Source organism: Oncorhynchus keta, unplaced genomic scaffold, assembly GCF_023373465.1.
Source record: "Oncorhynchus keta strain PuntledgeMale-10-30-2019 unplaced genomic scaffold, Oket_V2 Un_contig_8718_pilon_pilon, whole genome shotgun sequence".
Lineage (NCBI taxonomy): Eukaryota > Metazoa > Chordata > Actinopteri > Salmoniformes > Salmonidae > Oncorhynchus > Oncorhynchus keta.
The window spans coordinates 141,517-160,977 of NW_026290199.1; the positions used below are offsets into that span (position 1 = coordinate 141,517).

The 19,461-nt window shown below is 48.3% G+C and overlaps 3 protein-coding genes across 3 annotated transcripts in view; all 3 read right to left on the bottom strand.

The window, feature by feature from the left end:
* LOC118379256 (serine/threonine-protein kinase 31) overlaps positions 1-3,442 on the bottom strand; it is a 61,906-nt gene extending 58,464 nt beyond the window's left edge. Inside the window, exons 1-6 of the mRNA XM_052512582.1 lie at positions 3,261-3,442; positions 2,998-3,045; positions 2,848-2,900; positions 2,588-2,686; positions 2,423-2,491; positions 133-291 (exon numbers count right to left, since the gene is read on the bottom strand). Coding sequence (XP_052368542.1) covers positions 133-291; positions 2,423-2,491; positions 2,588-2,686; positions 2,848-2,900; positions 2,998-3,016 — 399 coding nt within the window. The 5' untranslated portion in view covers positions 3,017-3,045; positions 3,261-3,442. The remainder of the gene's footprint in view (positions 1-132; positions 292-2,422; positions 2,492-2,587; positions 2,687-2,847; positions 2,901-2,997; positions 3,046-3,260) is intronic.
* A 1,215-nt stretch (positions 3,443-4,657) lies between these two features.
* On the bottom strand, positions 4,658-7,533 carry LOC118374610 (mitochondrial assembly of ribosomal large subunit protein 1). The gene is made up of 4 exons (XM_052512580.1): positions 6,945-7,533; positions 6,322-6,500; positions 5,979-6,060; positions 4,658-5,419 (listed from the first exon to the last, which is right to left on the bottom strand). Exons 1-4 carry the CDS (start codon positions 7,252-7,254, stop codon positions 5,265-5,267), a joined length of 726 nt encoding a protein of 241 aa, XP_052368540.1. The 5' UTR covers positions 7,255-7,533; the 3' UTR covers positions 4,658-5,264.
* Positions 7,534-7,662: 129 nt separating this feature from the next.
* Positions 7,663-15,750, bottom strand: LOC118374614 (sphingomyelin phosphodiesterase 5). The gene is given in 11 exon segments (XM_052512581.1): positions 7,663-8,410; positions 9,873-10,032; positions 10,439-10,502; positions 10,883-10,972; positions 11,229-11,362; positions 12,620-12,699; positions 13,198-13,500; positions 13,503-13,618; positions 13,722-13,788; positions 13,791-14,477; positions 15,351-15,750. Coding segments are annotated over 10 exon segments (1,704 nt in total). The 5' UTR covers positions 14,370-14,477; positions 15,351-15,750; the 3' UTR covers positions 7,663-8,299.
* Between the last annotated feature and the right edge of the window lie 3,711 nt (positions 15,751-19,461).

Here is a 19,461-nt window from a genome sequence, read left to right on the forward strand (position 1 = left end):
ACATCACACACACACATCAGCACCACACACATACACACACACATATCACTACGCCAGATAAGAATCCTACAGGGGGACCTGTCATATTTCCACATAGACATTAATGACAGCACATGGAGAGGAACTGAGTACCTGCAGGAAATGTGCTGAGTCTTGGTCAGTGGACACATTGAAGCCCTGGAACTTGTACTTCTTGGCCAGACAAAGTGCCTGTAGATCCCCTGGCAGCTCCACCAGAGCTGACCGACTGACAAACTCTGTGTTCCCATAGTCAATGTAGGACACGTGAAACTGGACACAAGATGGAGATTGGAATGTCAGTCTCAATCTCAAATGACATCCTATTCCCTATATAATGCACTACTTTTGACCAGGGCCTATTGGGATAAGTAGTGCACTATAGGGAATAGGGTGCCATTTGAAACAATGTTTCTTTTAAAGACAAGTTGGATACATAACCAGTCAGCACCACAGCCAGCCTCCTCACGCCAGTCAGCACCACAGCCAGCCTCCTCACGCCAGTCAGCACCACAGCCAGCCTCCTCACGCCAGTCAGCACCACAGCCAGCCTCCACACACGCCAGTCAGCACCACAGCCAGCCTCCTCACGCCAGTCAGCACCACAGCCAGCCTGTCCTCACGCCAGTCAGCACCAGCCAGCCAGCCTCCTCACGCCAGTCAGCACCACAGCCAGCCTCCTCACACCAGTCATCACCACAGCCTCCCACGCCAGTCATCACCACACAGCCTCCTCACGTCAGTCATCACCAGCCAGCCTCCTCACGTCAGCACCACAGCCAGTCATCACCACCACAGCCAGCCTCCTCACGGTCAGCACCACAGTCATCACCACAGCCTCCTCAGTCAGTCATCACCACAGCCAGCCTCCTCAGTCAGTCATCACCACAGCCAGCCTCCTCACACCAGTCATCACCAGCCAGCCTCCTCACGCCAGTCATCACCAGCCAGCCTCCTCACGTCAGTCAGCACCACAGCCACCACAGCCAGCCAGTCCACCCACAGCCTCCTCACGCCAGTCATCACAGCCAGTCAGTCATCACCACAGCCTCCTCCAGCCTCCTCCTCAGGTCAGTCAGCACCACAGCCAGCCTCCTCAGGTCAGTCATCACCACAGCCAGCCTCCTCACGTCAGTCAGCACCACAGCCAGCCTCCTCACGCCAGTCATCACCACAGCCAGCCTCCTCACGCCAGTCAGCACCACAGCCAGCCTCCTCACGCCAGTCAGCACCACAGCCAGTCACACAGCCAGTCAGCACCACCAGCCAGCCTCCTCACGCCAGTCATCACACAGCCAGCCTCCTCACGTCAGTCATCACACAGCCAGCCTCCTCAGGTCAGTCAGCCTCCTCACATCACCAGCCAGCCTCCTCAGGTCAGTCATCACACAGCCAGCCTCCTCAGGTCAGTCATCACCAGCCAGCCTCCTCAGGTCAGTCAGCACCACAGCCAGCCTCCTCACACCAGTCATCACCATAGCCAGCCTCCTCACGTCAGTCATCACCATAGCCAGCCTCCTCACGTCAGTCATCACCATAGCCTCCTCACGTCAGTCATCACCACAGCCTCCTCACGTCAGTCATCACCACAGCCTCCTCACGTCAGTCATCACCACAGCCTCCTCACGTCAGTCATCACCACAGCCTCCTCACGTCAGTCATCACCACAGCCTCCTCACGTCAGTCATCACCACAGCCTCCTCACGTCAGTCATCACCACAGCCTCCTCACGTCAGTCATCACCACAGCCTCCTCACGTCAGTCATCACCACAGCCTCCTCACGTCAGTCATCACCACAGCCTCCTCACGTCAGTCATCACCACAGCCTCCTCACGTCAGTCATCACCACAGCCTCCTCACGTCAGTCATCACCACAGCCTCCTCATGTCAGTCATCACCATAGCCAGCCTCCTCAGGTCAGTCATCACCATAGCCAGCCTCCTCAGGTCAGTCATCACCATAGCCAGCCTCCTCACGTCAGTCATCACCATAGCCAGCCTCCTCACGTCAGTCATCACCATAGCCAGCCTCCTCACGTCAGTCATCACCACAGCCTCCTCACGTCAGTCATCACCACAGCCTCCTCACGTCAGTCATCACCACAGGGGGGTTACACACCAGCTGCGATTCCAAATCTATTACCTGTCTAACCACTTAACTTCCAAACCAGGATCTCATCAGCACAGCCTCAGGTGGATACTGACAGATCATGCTTGTGTCAGAATGAAGGTATGAACCACAATGATACATTGATAAGCCCCCTCACATCATGTACTGTAGGCTTTTCCAGACTATAAGATGGTCAGCGTGTCCCAAATTCCCCATAGGGCTCTGGTCAAAAGTAGTGCGCTTTATAGGGAATAGGGTGCCATGTGGGTAGTATCCAGACACTTATTGACTCACATGATCAGTCTGCTGCAGAACCTTGCACCTGTACCAACAGCTGTCCTCAGAGAAGACTGCCCCATAAATCTAGATGCAAACACAAGATAAAGGCAATGTATGAATCCAATGATAATGGTTTCTCTCTTCTCCATCACTCCAAGTCTAGGTTCTCCCTTTCTTTACCTTCTGAGGATTGGGAGTTCCAAGTACCCTTGGCGCTGTTGGGCATTTGTCTGCCAAGGCTTTTCTTATGTTGTCAATGGCTTGATCGTCCTTGACATTCTACAACACATAAACAAACAGATGTGAGTTTACTGTGTACATGTTTGGGTTACATTTCTTTGGTATTATTGTGTAAATCAAACGGATCAATCAACAGGTGAAATGTTCAACCAACGTTCTAACGTTAATTAATCCAATATGTGCTACGTGGAGTTAGCTACCTGCGCCCAAAACGTGACGGCGTCCAAAACGTGTGTAACACCAACAAGCTCCACTAAAATTAAATGAAACCAGTATTAATACGCGAAGGATATTTTTCATAATTAAGTGGATAGTTATAGAAATATTTAGACGACAAAAAGAATACTCACTATTCTCACCGTCCATCATTCATTGGTCTATGTTTATAGGTTGATTGGCTGTGATGTAAAATACACAACATGTGATACTCTATAATGCGCTAGAATGCATGTCTACGGCTCCCTGGCGAGGCCAACGTGAAATCTATCCATTTATAAATTCAAGTTTTGGGAGAAATAATTTGTTCTAAAAAACAGATGTTGTCCATGAAGTTACCGTGGAAACAGACAAACATATATTTTTTAATTACAGTAGGTCAACCGAACAATCTCACCTGTTTGGATCTTGATATGGGTCTTCTGTAAACGAAAGAAATGTTTCCACTTAACCTCATGTTGAGGTCAAGCGGTTCATGGAAAAACCGGTCCCTCGAAGACACATTTTTCCTGTGATACTCTACAGTGGGTCTCTTAGCAGGTGTAAATAATGTGTAGTACATATTAAAGCGATAAGGCACGAGGGGGTGTGGTATATTGCCAATATACCACGGCCAAGGGCTGTTCTTAAACCTGACGCAACGCGGAGTGCCTGGATACAGCCCGTAGCCGTGGTATAGTAGCCATATACAACAAACTCCCGAGGTGCCTTATTGCTATTATAAACTGGTTACCAACGTAATTAGAGCAGTAAAAATACATGATTTGTCATACCCATGGTATAGGGTCTGATATACCACGGCTGTCAGCCAATCTGGATTCAGGGCTCAAACAACCCAGTTTATAATAGTTGAATATTGAATACATCATACTGTGTAAATAAAGGTATGTTTGTTATTCAACATGATAGTTGTTTTTTTGTGGTGTAAAGTACTTAAGTAAAAATACTTGAAAGTACTACTTAAGTTGTTTTTTAGGGGGGTATCTTTACTTTACTAATGATCATTTTGACAACTTTTACTACCCTACATTCCTAAAGAAAATGTACTTTTTACTCCATACATTTTCCATGATACCCAAAAGTACTCATTACGTTTTGAATGATTAGCAGGACAGGAAAATGGTCTAATTCTCACTTATCAAGAGAACATCCCTGGTCACCCCTACTGCCTCTGATCTGGCGGACTAACTAAACAGAGGACATCCCTGGTCACCCCTACTGCCTCTGATCTGGCGGACAAACTAAACAGAGAACATCCCTGGTCATCCCTACTGCCTCTGATCTGGCAGACTCACTAAACAGAGAACATCCCTGGTCATCCCTACTGCCTCTGATCTGGCGGACTAACTAAACACATGCTTCATTTGTAAATAATGTCTGAGTGTTGGACCAAGCCCCTGGCTTTCCGTAAATTAAAACAAGAAAATGCTTTATATAAGAAATGTAATTATTTATATTTTTATACAAGTAGTATTTTACTGGGTGACTAACTTTTATTTGAGTAATTTTTTCTTAAGGTATCTTTACTCTTACTCAAGGTTGAAAATGGGGTACTTTTCCACCACTGATCGTTCTTAAGTTACAAGGAGCTGCACAAGACCATATTTTGTTTAGCTTAATACACTGACTATAGCCAACAAACAACTGTTCTGTAGGCGGCGTAGCCTAGTGGTTAGAGCGTTGGACTAGTAACCGGAAGGTTGCGAGTTCAAACCCCCGAGCTGACAAGGTACAAATCTGTCGTTCTGCCCCTGATCAGGCAGTTAACCCATTGTTCCCAGGCCGTCATTGAAAATAAGAATATGTTCTTAACTGACTTGCCTAGTTAAATAAAGGTAAAAAATAAAAATATACCAACTCTGCACCAGATGTCACTGTTACCATCTGTAATAATGTGTGGCTAGCCAGGAGTCATCATGAACAATACAATATCTTATGAAAAGGATTTTATGAAATGAATCCTTTATATAAATTCAGTCTTCTGATGCCCAAACAACCATTGCCACTGAACCCCTCCCCCATCGCATCAATACATCTCAAAACACCCCCCCCAGCTACATTCCAGTGCAAACACTAACAACCATGATTGTAAGACACTTCTTGTGTCATCTAATCTGCATAGCAGACTGGTTTATAATGGTAACAAAGATCAAAGCTTAGAGGACAACTTCAATTTACAGGCTGAATTCAACTAGTAACGGCAGTTTTCAACATTTGGAATCAGCCCCAAATGGTACACTGCTTTTCTCTACATAGTGCACTACTTTTGACCAGGACCCATTGGACTCCGGTCAAAAGTAGTGCACTATAAAGGGAATAGGGTGCCATTTAGGAAGCAGACTCGGTGTCTCTTCTTTTCAATAAATAACACTCCAGTTTCAACAGTTATTTCATTGTTGAGTCACTTATTGACATCGGCTCCATATATGAAGTCCTCTGGGAGCGTCTCATCAGGGATGGAGCTCAACTGTTCATCAAGAGAACGTAGTGTCCACAGCTTCTCCAGTTCATACACCTCTCTGGTCTCTGGTAGCATGAAGTGGACCACCATCCTTCCTACAGGGAGGAAAGGAGAGAGAGAGAGGGGAGAAGGGAGACAGAGAGAGAGGTGAGAGAGAGAGAGAAGGGAGACAGAGAGAGAAGGGGGGGGGAGAGAAGGGTGAGAGAGAGAGAAGGGAGAGAGAGACAGGAGACAGAGACGACAGCAATGGGATTAGCAAGTAAAAAATTGACATTTTCACATAACTTATTACCCACATGTATAGCTTCAGTCCCCTTTCCTCACCCCTACCTGGGCTCCAACCAGGGACCCTCTGCTCACAGACAACAACAGTCACCCACGAAGCATCGTTACCTATTGCGCCACAAAAGCCACGGCCCTTGCAGAGCAAGGGGAACAACTACTTCAAGGCCTCAGAGCGAGTGACGTCACCGATTGAAACGCTATTAGCGCGCACCACCGTTAACTAGCTAGCCATTTCACATCGGTTACACACATATCCTGAGAAAATATATCAGTGTAATATTTCTAGAGACCATCAGTGTGTTGTTTCGGTAAATTATTCTAATCGTCATGTACTATAATCCACAGCCAGGAGCAGATCATCAAACATACCAAAGTCAATGCACATCCAGTCTTCTGCTTCCTTTCCCTCAATCTTGGCATGTGGGTCCCCATCTTTCTTCATATATTTGTACTGCCAAAATATAACATGTATTACAACACAGTGGTGCCAAATGTACATGGCTTTTCTGCATAGCTTTGACCAGCAGCAGCACCATTATTCACATGTTCCAACAGTTGCAAAATTTCAGTAACTCGTCCGGAAAATCCCAGGTTTCCTGCTTATCCCTTCGGATTCTGTGATTCTTCCTACCAGGATTTCTGGAAAACCTGGTAATTTGGGGAAAGTTACCGGAATTTTGCAAAGCTACAATTGATCCAATAAAGGAATTACCACTTTAATGGCGTAGAGGGCCATGGCACGGAGGTGTCTTGAGGAGGATCCGCTGACAACGATGAAGTAGTCTGTGTACTTGATGTCCTCAGGCACCTTGATGACACAGATGTCTGCTGCATTCTCCTGGCGGAGCAGGGACACCAACACCTGGATGTTAAAGTCCTCCTGTGGGTTTCCTACAGCAAGGGGAGAGGGAGGATCATCACACTAAACAGTCCTTCAGTATGTTCATTCGTAATACACTAGCCTGGGTGTATTTTATCAGTAACAAAGTTTCGTTTAAGAAACATGTTTTGGAAGGATTCAAGCTAAATATTGACTATAACTGATTTCTGTGAAATTGAATTTTTTTGCCGGTATTTACAGTAGAACGTTTTGGAGGTGGTGTTGGAGGTGAGTAAACTCCGACAGTTATCCCTATATGAAGCTTTATAATTGGTCTACAGAAAAGTGTCATGCACAAGCCTGTAATTTCGAAGATACGTAACGAATTTGAACACTTAGAGGCAGGTATGGCGCTTAGCTAGATCAGATTGAATTGGGTGCCTTGTAACCATGTAACGTTACTCACTACTAACGTTAGCTAGCTAGTTGTCTGAGTCGATTTTAGTTCTACTTACTTTGGCTTGAGTCACTCTGCATCTCATATTCATCTTGTTGTGCCAGAAGCTTGCCAGGGCTGTCCGACTTCAAAACATTCTCTTCATTATGTAAATCGGCGTAATATCGTCTAATACCGTTGTAAAATGCAGAGAGATGTGGATGCAATTGTTGAGAGGCAAGACATGTATAACGTCGATACAAAAATGTTGTGCTGCGTCGCGCTTTTGAAATTAAACACGCACCTCTAACGACACCAGTATACCCTCGAAGAACATTATGTGAAAGTATCTGAGAGACAAATTGCCTAGAACAATGTAGAACATACATGATTTAGCTATTGTGTCATTGCCATTAAAACGCATGGAAATTTGGTTTGTTTTTCAAAGGACTGTCTAGAAACAGGAAGTGTTTCTGATTCCAGGACTCTGATTGGTTGAGGTGGTTTCTTCGCTTTTTACGCCTCCTGGATGCGCTTTACCGCCGCCTAATGTACAGGAGTGGGACTTTGAAGAAGCACAAATAATATTGCGCTCGTTTCAGCTATAAAACATATTTAAATATTTAATCGCTCTCTAAAGCCATACAATCAACTTCTTATAACGGTTTCAGAATGCATCCACATTTATCAAACTGCGTTACTGTTTTTGGTTTAATCTGTTTCACCACCGCCTCCACACAGCAAATATTCTTCAAATATGTTTTTACCAACCTTGTAGTCAGTAAGAGAGTCAAACATTTGGTGCATTTCAGTGAGATCATTTATTTTCCACAGGCATTATCGTGAAATCAGAGTGAAAAAATATAAAATATTTTCAGTACCAACAATTTACCAAAAGTAAGATAGACTGTATAAAAGTAAGTTACCAATGCCCCTGACCTGAAAAGGCCAACATATATATATAACTCAGTGAGTCATGTCATTATTCAGCTTAGATTAGTCTCTGTATGCAGCACCAGAAAATCAATATTGGTTTTAATCCAGCAGCCACCAGTAAATGGTATTGTCCAAAACTGTACCTTATTCCTCATAGGGCTGACAAATGTAGTGCACTATATAGGGAGTCATTTGGGATGCCTTACCATTGCTATATACGGAATAGAGTGCCATTTGGGATGCCCATCCCATCTCTCTGACTGAGGATACATGCCAGCTCACCCCAGGCATAACCCCGTGGCATTTTTCATTGGTCTGTTTACTTTGTAATTGTTGTACCCGTGTGGTGTGTGTGGTGCATAGTAGATGCCTGCATCCCAAATGGCACCCATAGGACTTTGGTCAAAAGTAGTGCACTATATAGGGAATAGTGTGCCATTTGGAATGAAGAACATATCTTTCCCTTCTCCCCAAATGGATTCAGGCTTGGGTTGTCACTCATTCGGACTGGGCAGTGTCTGAGTCCAGGAACACATTGAGCCTCAGGCCCACTGGAATGTGGTCGGTGAGGCCAGCAAGCTGAGTCACAAAGGTGAACTCCTCAATTTCCTATAGTAGAGAAAGAGAAGGATGCAATAACACCAGAATTAATAATAGACCCACACGCTGTTGTGACGCCTGCAGCCGCCAGCCAGACCCACACGCTGTTGTGACGCCTGCAGCCGCCAGCCAGACCCACACGCTGTTGTGACGCCTGCAGCCAGCCAGCCAGACACACGCTGTTGTGACGCCTGCAGCCGCCAGCCAGACACACGCTGTTGTGACGCCTGCAGCCAGCCAGCCAGACACACGCTGTTGTGACGCCTGCAGCCAGCCAGCCAGACACATGCTGTTGTGACGCCTGCAGCCAGCCAGCCAGACACACGCTGTTGTGACGCCTGCAGCCGCCAGCCAGACACATGCTGTTGTGACGCCTGCAGCCAGCCAGCCAGACACACGCTGTTGTGACGCCTGCAGCCAGCCAGCCAGACACACGCTGCCTGCAGCCGCCAGCCAGACACATGCTGTGACGCCTGCAGCCAGCCAGCCACGCCAGCCAGCCAGCCAGACACACGCTGTTGTGACGCCTGCAGCCGCCAGCCAGACACACGCTGTTGTGACGCCTGCCAGCCAGCACGCAGCCAGCCAGCCAGCCAGACAGCCCCACGCTGTTGTGACGCCTGCAGCCAGCCAGCCAGCCAGCCAGACCCACGCTGTTGTGACGCCTGCCAGCCAGCCAGACCCACGCTGTTGTGAGCCAGCCAGCCAGACCCACGCTGTTGTGACGCCTGCAGCCAGCCAGCCAGCCAGCCAGACCCACGCTGTTGTGACGCCTGCAGCCAGCCAGCCAGCCAGACCCACGCTGTTGTGACGCCTGCAGCCAGCCAGCCAGCCAGACCCACGCTGTTGTGACGCCTGCAGCCAGCCAGCCAGACACACGCTGTTGTGACGCCTGCAGCCAGCCAGCCAGACACACACGCTGTTGTGACGCCTGCAGCCAGCCAGCCAGCCAGACACACACGCTGTTGTGACGCCTGCAGCCAGCCAGCCAGACACACACGCTGTTGTGACGCCTGCAGCCAGCCAGCCAGACACACACGCTGTTGTGACGCCTGCAGCCAGCCAGCCAGACACACGCTGTTGTGACGACTGCAGCCAGCCAGACACACGCTGTTGTGACGACTGCAGCCAGCCAGCCAGCCAGACCCACGCTGTTGTGACGACTGCAGCCAGCCAGCCAGCCAGACCCACGCTGTTGTGACGCCTGCAGCCAGCCAGCCAGACCCACGCTGTTGTGACGCCTGCAGCCAGCCAGCCAGACACACGCTGTTGTCTTTCCTAGAACACATCCTTGTGGTGTTCCAAGCAATCATTTCAATAACACAGGTGGCGGTCAGGAGTGTGGAGAGGAGAACATGAAGGAAGTGGACTCTTCTATACAGCTGAATGAGATGGCAGGTATCTGATAGCTAGCTCATGTTAGCTAACCTAGCTAGCGAACCAGAGAGGGGAAAAGTATGGAAACACTTACAGTTCGGCAGTGCTTGGAGATGGAACTCTCTCTGTAGAGGATGTAGTCGATGCGCCGCCCCACCCAAGGCTGACCCAACTCAGGGTAGACCATGGGACAGCCTTCCAGGGCCACAGGAGAGGAGATGTACTGCTTCCTCAGCTCCTCTCTCTCCAGGGTCCTAGAGACAGGGAAGGGATCAGGGGAACGTAGGACATGTCCCAAACGACACCTTATTCCATATCAAATCAGATTTTATTGGTCGCATACGCGTTTAGCAGATGTTATTACGGGTGTAGCGAAATGCTTGTGTTTCTAGCTCCAACAGTGCAGTAATATCTAATATCTAACATACACAAAGTAAAGGAATTAAAAATATAAATAGTTGGACGAGCAATGTCAGAGAGACAGACTAAGATACAGTAGAATAGAATACAGTATATAAAAAATATGTAAACATTATTAAAGTGACTAGTGGTTTCAATGATTAAAGTGGCCAGTGGTTTCAATGTGTTGTAGTGCACTACGTTGTTTTGACCAGGGCCCATTGACTACATCCAGTGAATGCAGTCTGAGGGATAGCATACCTTTGAAGATTCTCTGGGGTCCTTACATCCTCATGATACAGAGTAGGCTGTTCCAGCAAAGTGCCTGAACGATATAACATAAGAAAAAGTTCTCAATTTCCACAGATGTGCCTTGTTAAAAAATATATAAAATAAACTCCTTACAAGACATAAAACAACAGACAATATAGTTAAACATGGGCTGGGGCCTGTACAGGAGACAGACTATACAAGAGGTTCAAAACATTATTCATGTCACATCAATGTGCACAAAAGGACATCAAGGAATGTTTGATTGTTCCTAATGACTTGTAGGCCTGTATGTCGGCTATGTATCCCAAATGGCACCCTAATTCTAAAATAGTACACTACTTACCTACGGGCCCTGGACAAATGTAGTACTGTAATAGGGAATAGGATGCCATTTGGGACGCAGAATAAAGATAGTGCAACAGTCCAACTCACCAATGACCCAGGGTTTCTCCTGGCCCGGCCCGGCCCTGCAGGGGTCTCTGTACTCCTCAAACAGACTGTGCTTCTGTTCTAGACTGTCATCTGACCAAGGACAAACACACAGAAACATGGAACAATGTGGAAACCTGTTGCACGACATCAAGCCCACACAGACACCCATCTATAGAAGACAAACTGCATGCAGAGCCAGTGTACTCTGTATGTAGACAGAAAGGTATCCAAAAATGACACTCGATTCCCTATATAGTGTACTACATTTGACCAAGGCCCATAGGGCTCTCATCAAAAGTAGTGCACTTTAATAGAGAATAGGATTCAATTTGGGACGCAGACGTACCAGGTGAGCAGTTGTCGAAGTTGAAATCCCCAGAAAGCACGTCAAACACGACCACCTCATCAGGCTTGCTATTGGTCACCTGGAACTCCTGGATCCACTTGGTGAGCATGTTGAGCTGCTCACAGCGGATCTCCCTTCACCTGCTCAGCCAATCACAGGGATCAGTTCTCAACCACTACAATACCAGCAGAGAGAGACTGGTGCTGGACAGATAATTACTGCGTCCCAAATCAAAGTGTATTGATCACGTACAGGGTTAAGCAGATGTTACGGCAGGTGCAGTGAAATGCTTGTGCTACTAGCTTTTAACAGGGCAGTCAAATGTCAAACAAGTACACAAATAACAAAACAAATGGAAGAAAAAAACTATTAACTGTCAGATTCTGGCTTGAAATGTACTTATTCCTGTCACCATATTAGACCTTATTGATTACTTGACATGTATAAAAGACCTGTATGTCAGGGGTCAATGAAGGAAGAATAGGAACTTTGTTTATGGAAAGTTACCGAGCGAGACAACAGGAAATACAGAAAGTTTGTCTGTTTAAACATGTTATTGCTGAATAGTAATATTTCTAAGGAAGTTGCTGTGGAACTAGGACCAGGACGGATGTGGAACTCAACTCAATAAGGGTGAACAGTTGAAGAGAAAATACATCTCTGTAGACGAGCTAACTACAGTCCTCTTTCACACACTTCCACGCTCTAATGAAGGTTCTAGACTCATGCAGGGCCATGACAACACCAGTAAGAGGAACAGATTTAGTTCCTGCCTAGCAACAGAGACGGATTGTTTTTATCTTAGTCATAAAAGGAGTCCTAGTCAGAAGGTATAGATATGTACTTTCAGCGGAGGCACCCAGTGGGTTGAATAAACGTGGCTTAAGCTTTTCTCTAGTCGTCCGTTAGAGTTTTTACTCTCTGTTCAGAACCTAAACACAACACTATCATAAAACAAATGCAATCTGTGCATATATACACACATCAAAAATATATACTTAAGAGAGATATGTACACAGCAGTAGACACTGTATATTACAGTGAGCTATGTCAGGATTCCAGTATATAAATGTGTGGTGTACATAAACAGTGTAGATAAAACAACATGAGCTGGCACACACCCAGAACAAGATTTGGTGTGGAGGTGCTGACTAACGACGAATAAATTATAAACTATCAAAATAAAGAAAGTCACACACTCCATGTATAATCTCCCAGCAATTTAATTGGTATTTCGGCATCACTGTGCTTTCCTCAGGGTGCATAAACAGTGTAACTACAATGCAATGTACAGTAGTAGCTAAATTACAATGAGCTATGTGAGAAGTTGTGCTGTAAATAGAGAAGAGGAGGCCATTTTGGATTAAGTTAAAAAAATGAATGAAGATGACTTGCCTTCAGGTGCATGGAGGTGTGTGCAGTTAAAATATCCAACCAGCTTCTTCTCTTTCTGATTCTGGCCAACTAGCACCTGGGAACACCCACAAACCATTACTTCACCTACTGGGTATGAACTGCGTTCTTGTTGATGATGTTATTGTTTAACCCATGGTAAAATGGAGCGGGCGTTATCATTACAATAACTGACAACAGTAACTACAGTAGGAGTGTTAATGGCAACCAGATGACACCACATTTACCAGACACTCTTCTCCAGAGAGACTTACAGTCAGTGCTTTCAACTAAAGTTAAGAAAAAACAACCACATATCAGTTATTTTGAGCAGAAAAAACCCAAAGTGCAGGCGAGAGGCGAGAGGCGAGAGTGAGAGGTGAGAGGAGAGGAGAGGCGAGAGGCGAGAGGCGAGAGGCGAGAGGTGAGAAAGACAAGAGCTATAATGACAGTGAGTGGCATAGAATTACAAATTAGAACTGTATTTCTCCTTAATCTAATCAAAATGGCTGCCAATATCAGCCTATTGACTTCATCCTCTCTAGTAGTGTAATAGGATCTCTGTGGTGACTGGTACCTTGGCAGAGAGCAGGCCTTTAGCAGCCAGGGCATCCTCCCCCCGGGCGTTAGGGAAGCAGTGGTACTGGGCCTCCAGCACTGGGTAACGGCTGGCCAGGAACAGGCCGCTGTTGAAGAACTTAAAGGAGGAGCAGCTGCCGGGAGGCTGGCAGGCGTACACCCCTACATCATACAGTATGTGGTTGAACAGGGTCCCCAGGGTGTTGGTCAGCTTCACAGCTGCCCTCTTATCAAACACCTCCTCCAGACACAGGATGTCCACGTTGGCCGGGAAGAGAGAAGACACCTCCCAGGGCACGTCGTCTGGTCCAGCCTGACCGCGCTGGGCGACCCCTGAGTGCGTAGGGCCCGCGGAGGGTTCCTGTGGCCCTTCCGGTCCTGCTGGTTGGAGTTGTGGTTGGTGTTGATGACGGGGCGGGAGAGTGGGAAGACTCCTCAGTGTCGTCACAGGGCACGTACACCACATAGTTTGAGTCACTGGGTTTGGGGGCGTCGTTGTTGGGTCCGCTCCGTCAGCTTGGTCCTCGTCTGACTGGGCCTGGGGTGGTGGCTGGCAGGCTGGGTCTGTAGCGCCGTATGAGGCAGGGCTGGTGGTGGAGGGGCCGGGAGCAGGCTACTGGAGGGGCTGAGGGTGCCACAGCTACTGGGAGAGTCCACAAAGATGCGGATGTGTGGCCGGTTCACGCCCTGCACGATGCTCCGGCCGATGGCGGTGGCACGGCGCTGCGTGTGCCCCAGGTTGTTGAAGCGCGCAATTCCGTCCGGCAATAGGCACAGGTTGGCAGTAGCAAAACCAAAAGTGGCCTTGTTGGCCCCTGCCTCAAAGCCCAGGTTCCTCTCCCCCTCAGCTGGTGCTGGCCTCGACGGGGGCTCGTGGTGGTAGGAGAAGGGCCTTCGGGCAGCCTGGAGGGGAGCCCAAAGCAGGAACCCCAGGAAGGCCAGGGGAGCCATGACCAGGAAGAGGGCGAGGAAGATGATGAAGCCGAAGAACACCTTGAGAGGGTGGAGGTAACACTCCTGCTCGTGCCGCTGGGTGCGTTCCAGGCTGGTGGACATGCAGACGGCAATGAGGCGGTCCAGGAACCAGAAGCAGGGCAGGATAAGACCCCAGCTCACTGCATGCAGGCCCTCCACAAAGCTGTTGGGGAATGGAGACTCCCGCAGAGACATGCCTCCCTCCTTCAGTCACCTCTGGACACAAATAGGGAGATCAGGCATCAGGGCTCCCAGCTGCTCACCTCACTCTGGTTATTCACCATCTGACTGAGACTCTGCAATCTACTGGAAGTAAACGTAGAAGACAACACACAGACAGGACATGTAGAGAGAGGGTGTCTTCAGACCTTTCCTGGTTCGACAAGTGAGGTAAATCAATAGTGCTTGAAGTTGCATGGTTGTCAGGGAAACCAGAATCAACCCAATGGGGCTGGGCGACAGCTGGTGCGTCATAGTGCACGGGATCAATTGGAGTAGAAAGGCAGATTACATTGGCTTACTGGGCTGCGCGCACATGAAGGGCTGGGTTGGTGGATAGACAGACATTGTTGGAAAGGAGGGCAAGAGGAGAAGAATATACGGGTATTTCACCCAAACTACTGTTAATCCAGACGTCACCATCTGCACGAATTCACTAATCGCTATAGCGACAGATGTGTGTGGTGTGTAAAACTAGTGGTCGATGCAACGTTCAAAATAGTCCACAAAGGCTCCAAAAAGACCCACACTTTCCGACAATGACGCCCGTCCAGAGTGCCAGCATTTCTGCTGACACTGTCATGCCAACCAACATCGGTCATGAATGAATGTGATATCGATTGTTTCTCAAGTTGTTGTTGTGTGTGCTTGTTACTTTGAAATGATCGACTCGCCCCAAATGCTGTTCTCTGACGTGGCGTGGTTAGCTAGTTAGCCAGCTAACGTTAACTTGGAGTACTAACGTTACCTGGCTAATTTAACCAGTTTGAAAATGTTCACTAATTTGGGCTAGGCAGCAGGTGCTCACATGCACAATGTATCATTCATGAACAAGACAATTTTGTCTTACACATTTACATAGCCACACGTTCGTGGACTAATGTTAGCTACTAGCTAGCTAAAAATAGGTTATCTGGTTAGCAAACGTTAACATGAGCTATGCACCTTTATTCTTACCTGTCTGTATAGAAGAGTCCACTTCCTTCATAAAATGTGAATTTATCCGTCTAAATACATGTAAGCGTGCCTACTGCTAAGTTGGTCTTATCATGCTGTGGATATTTTTCATTCAATATTCCTGTATAAAACAGAATACAAGGTTTCCAGCGACCAGTGTAAGACTTGTCCCGCGCGAGGAGCAGCCAACTCCAGTCTAGACAGTTTGCGCGTGCATGCCGCTTATTTCCCACCGTGTGCGTGCTCGTCTGAAATGGCAAATGAGCTGAACATATTTCCTTATACGAACAGTATAAGGGTTTATAGGTATATGGGGTTATTAAGCGCGGATTCGCGCTCATAAACCCAGGGTCGTTACGATATTGAAAGACAATAATTTCAAAGACTTTACTGAGTTACTTCTTCATATTAGAAAATCAGTCAATTGAAATAAATAAATTAGGCCCTAATGTATGGCTTTCACATGACTGGGCAGGGTGCAGCTATGGGTGGGCCAATGAGGGTATAGGCCCACCCCCTTGGCAGCCAGGCCCACCCACTGGGCAGGGTGCAGCTATGGGTGGGCCATGGAGGGTATAGGCCCACCCCTTGGCAGCCAGGCCCACCCACTGGGCAGGGTGCAGCTATGGGTGGGCCATGGAGGGTATAGGCCCACCCCTTGGCAGCCAGGCCCACCCACTGGGCAGGGTGCAGCTATGGGTGGGCCATGGAGGGTATAGGCCCACCCCCTTGGCAGCCAGGCCCACCCACTGGCTGGGCTTTGCTCCCCAATCAGAATTAGTTTTTCCCCACAAAATGGCTTTACGACAGACAGAATTACTCCTCAGCACCCACCACCCAGACGATCCTGCAGGTGAAGCAGCTGGATGTGGATGGGCCGCGTGGTTACACATAGTCTGTGGTTGTGAGGCCGGTTGGATGTACTGGCAAATTCTGTCAGATGACATTGGAGGCAGCTTATGGCAGAGAAATTAACATTAATGTCTCTGGCAACAGCTCTGGTGGACATTCCTGCAGGTCACCATGTCTCAAAACTGGAGACATCTATGGCATTGTGTTGTGTGATAAAACTGCTCATTTTAAAGTGGCCTTTTATTGTCCCCAGCACAAGGTGGACCTGTGTAATGATCATGCGGTTTAATCAGCTTCTTGATATGACACACCTTTTCAGGTGGCTGGATTATCTTGGCAAAGGATAAATGCTCACTAACAGGGATGTAAACTAAATTTGTGCACAACATTTGAGAGAAATAAGCTTTTTGTGTGTATGAAAAATGTCTGGGATTTTTTATTTCAGCTCATGAACCATGGGACAAATATTTTACATGTTGTTAAAGCTTTGTTCAGTGTAAATGAAAATGAGTTGTGTATACATTACTTAAACAGACTGCTTTTTCTTTGTTGAAATGCATTTTAAATGGCCCAAAGAGCCCTGGAAGTATTTATTCTGTCCAGGTTTTTCCATGTCTGCAGAGCTGTCCTGTCTGTGGAGGGTGTGAAGAGATGCAGAGCTGTCCTGTTGTGGAGGGTGTGGAAGAGAGCTGTCCTGTCTGTGGAGGGTGTGTGAAGAGATGCAGAGCTGTCCTGTCTGTGGAGGTGTGTGAAGAGATACAGATGCTGTCTGTGGAGGGTGTGAAGAGATACAGAGCTGTCCTGTCTGTGGAGGGTGTGTGAAGAGATGCATTTAAATATGGAAATAGCTGTCCTGTCTGTGGAGGGTGTGTGAAGAGATAATGTCAGGTAACTCACAAAGCCAGCCTCAGTGCAACCAACCAACAAACCAAGTGAACGGAAAATAGGAATGAAAAAAAGGCTAAACTAGGAAATGGTCCAATGCAGGAGATGCAGAGCTGTCCTGTCTGTGGAGGGTGTGTGAAGAGATGCAGAGCTGTCCTGTCAGAAGAGATGCAGAGCTGTCCTGTCTCTGGAGGGTGGAAGAGATGCAGAGCTGTCCTGTCTGTGGAGGGTGTGTGAAGAGATGCAGAGCTGTCCTGTCTGTGGAGGGTGTGTGAAGAGATGCAGAGCTGTCCTGTCTGTGGAGGGTGTGTGAAGAGATGCAGAGCTGTCCTGTCTGTGGAGGGTGTGTGAAGAGATGCAGAGCTGTCCTGTCTGTGGAGGGTGTGTGAAGAAGAGATGCAGAGCTGTCCTGTCTGTGGAGGGTGTGTGAAGAGATGCTGAGCTGTCCTGTCTGTGGAGGGTGTGAAGAGATGCAGAGCTGTCCTGTCTGTGGAGGGTGTGTGAAGAGATGCAGAGCTGTCCTGTCTGTGGAGGGTGTGTGAAGAGATGCAGAGCTGTCCTGTCTGTGGAGGGTGTGTGAAGAGATGCAGAGCTGTCCTGTCTGTGGAGGGTGTGTGAAGAGATGCAGAGCTGTCCTGTCTGTGGAGGGTGTGTGAAGAGATGTCTGTGGAGGGTGTGTGAAGAGATGCTGTCTGTCCTGAAGAGATGCAGAGCTGTCCTGTCTGTGGAGGGTGTGTGAAGAGATGCAGAGCTGTCCTGTCTGTGGAGGGTGTGTGAAGAGATGCAGAGCTGTCCTGTCCTGTCTGTGGAGGGTGTGTGAAGAGATGCTGAGCTGTCCTGTCTGTGGAGGGTGTGTGAAGAGAGAGATGTCCTGTCTGTGGAGGGTGTGTGAAGAGATGCAGAGCTGTCCTGTCTGTGGAGGGTGTGTGAAGAGATGCAGAGCTGTCCTGTCTGTGGAGGGTGTGTGAAGAGATGCTGTCCTGTCTGTGGAGGGTGTGTGAAGAGATGCAGAGCTGTCCTGTCTGTGGAGGGTGTGTGAAGAGATGCAGAGCTGTCCTGTCTGTGGAGGGTGTGTGAAGAGATGCAGAGCTGTCCTGTCTGTGGAGGGTGTGTGAAGAGATGCAGAGCTGTCCTGTCTGTGGAGGGTGTGTGAAGAGATGCAGAGCTGTCCTGTCTGTGGAGGGTGTGTGAAGAGATGCAGAGCTGTCCTGTCTGTGGAGGGTGTGTGAAGAGATGCAGAGCTGTCCTGTCTGTGGAGGGTGTGTGAAGAGATGCAGAGCTGTCCTGTCTGTCTGTGGAGGGTGTGTGAAGAGATGCAGAGCTGTCCTGTCTGTGGAGGGTGTGTGAAGAGATGCAGAGCTGTCCTGTCTGTGGAGGGTGTGTGAAGAGATGCAGAGCTGTCCTGTCTGTGGAGGGTGGAGGGTGTGAAGAGATGCAGAGCTGTCCTGTCTGTGGAGGGTGTGTGAAGAGATGCAGAGCTGTCCTGTCTGTGGAGGGTGTGTGAGATGCAGAGCTGTCCTGTCTGTGGAGGGTGTGTGAAGAGATGCAGAGCTGTCCTGTCTGTGGAGGGTGTGTGAAGAGATGCAGAGCTGTCCTGCTGTGCCTGTCCTGTCTGTGGAGGGTGTGAAGAGATGAGAGCTGTCCTGTCTGTGGAGGGTGTGTGAAGAGATGCAGAGCTGTCCTGTCTGTGGAGGGTGTGTGAAGAGATGCTGTCCTGTCCTGTCTGTGGAGGGTGTGTGAAGAGATGCAGAGCTGTCCTGTCTGTGGAGGGTGTGTGAAGAGATGCAGAGCTGTCCTGTCTGTGGAGGGTGTGTGAAGAGATGCAGAGCTGTCCTGTCTGAAGAGTGGAGGGTGTGTGAAGAGATGCAGAGCTGTCCTGTCTGTGGAGGGTGTGTGAAGAGATGTCAGATGCTGTCCTGTCTGTGGAGGGTGTGTGAAGAGATGTGTGTGAAGAGATGCAGAGCTGTCCTGTCTGTGGAGTGTGTGTGAAGAGATGCTGTCCTGTCTGTGGAGGGTGTGTGAAGAGATGCAGAGCTGTCCTGTCTGTGGAGGGTGTGTGAAGAGATGCAGAGCTGTCCTGTCTTTGGAGGGTGTGTGAAGAGATGCAGAGCTGTCCTGTCTGTGGAGGGGTGTGAAGAGTGAAGTGTTGTGGATGAAGAGATGCGCTTGTCTCCAAAGCAGGGTGTGTGAAAGATGCTTAGTCCTGTTAAGAGTTGGGTTGAAGAGATGCAGAGCTGTCCTGTGGAGGGTGTGTGAAGAGATTGTTTATAGTGTGAAAGACCTTGACTCTCCTGTCTGTGGAGAGAGACTGATCTGCTGTGGAGGGAGGTGGTATCAGTGGAAGAGCTCTGGTCCTAAGCGTTTATAAAAGACT

Excerpts from the sequence above, each read along its gene's own strand:
- LOC118374610 (XM_052512580.1), bottom strand. The coding sequence starts at position 7,254 with ATGTATGTTCTACATTGTTCTAGGCAATTTGTCTCTCAGATACTTTCA. Across the intron at positions 6,061-6,321 it reads CCCTCTACGCCATTAAAGTG|TACAAATATATGAAGAAAGA; the intron begins GTAATTCCTTTA and ends ATATTTTGGCAG. Across the intron at positions 5,420-5,978 it reads CTGGATGTGCATTGACTTTG|GAAGGATGGTGGTCCACTTC; the intron begins GTATGTTTGATG and ends TCCTCCCTGTAG.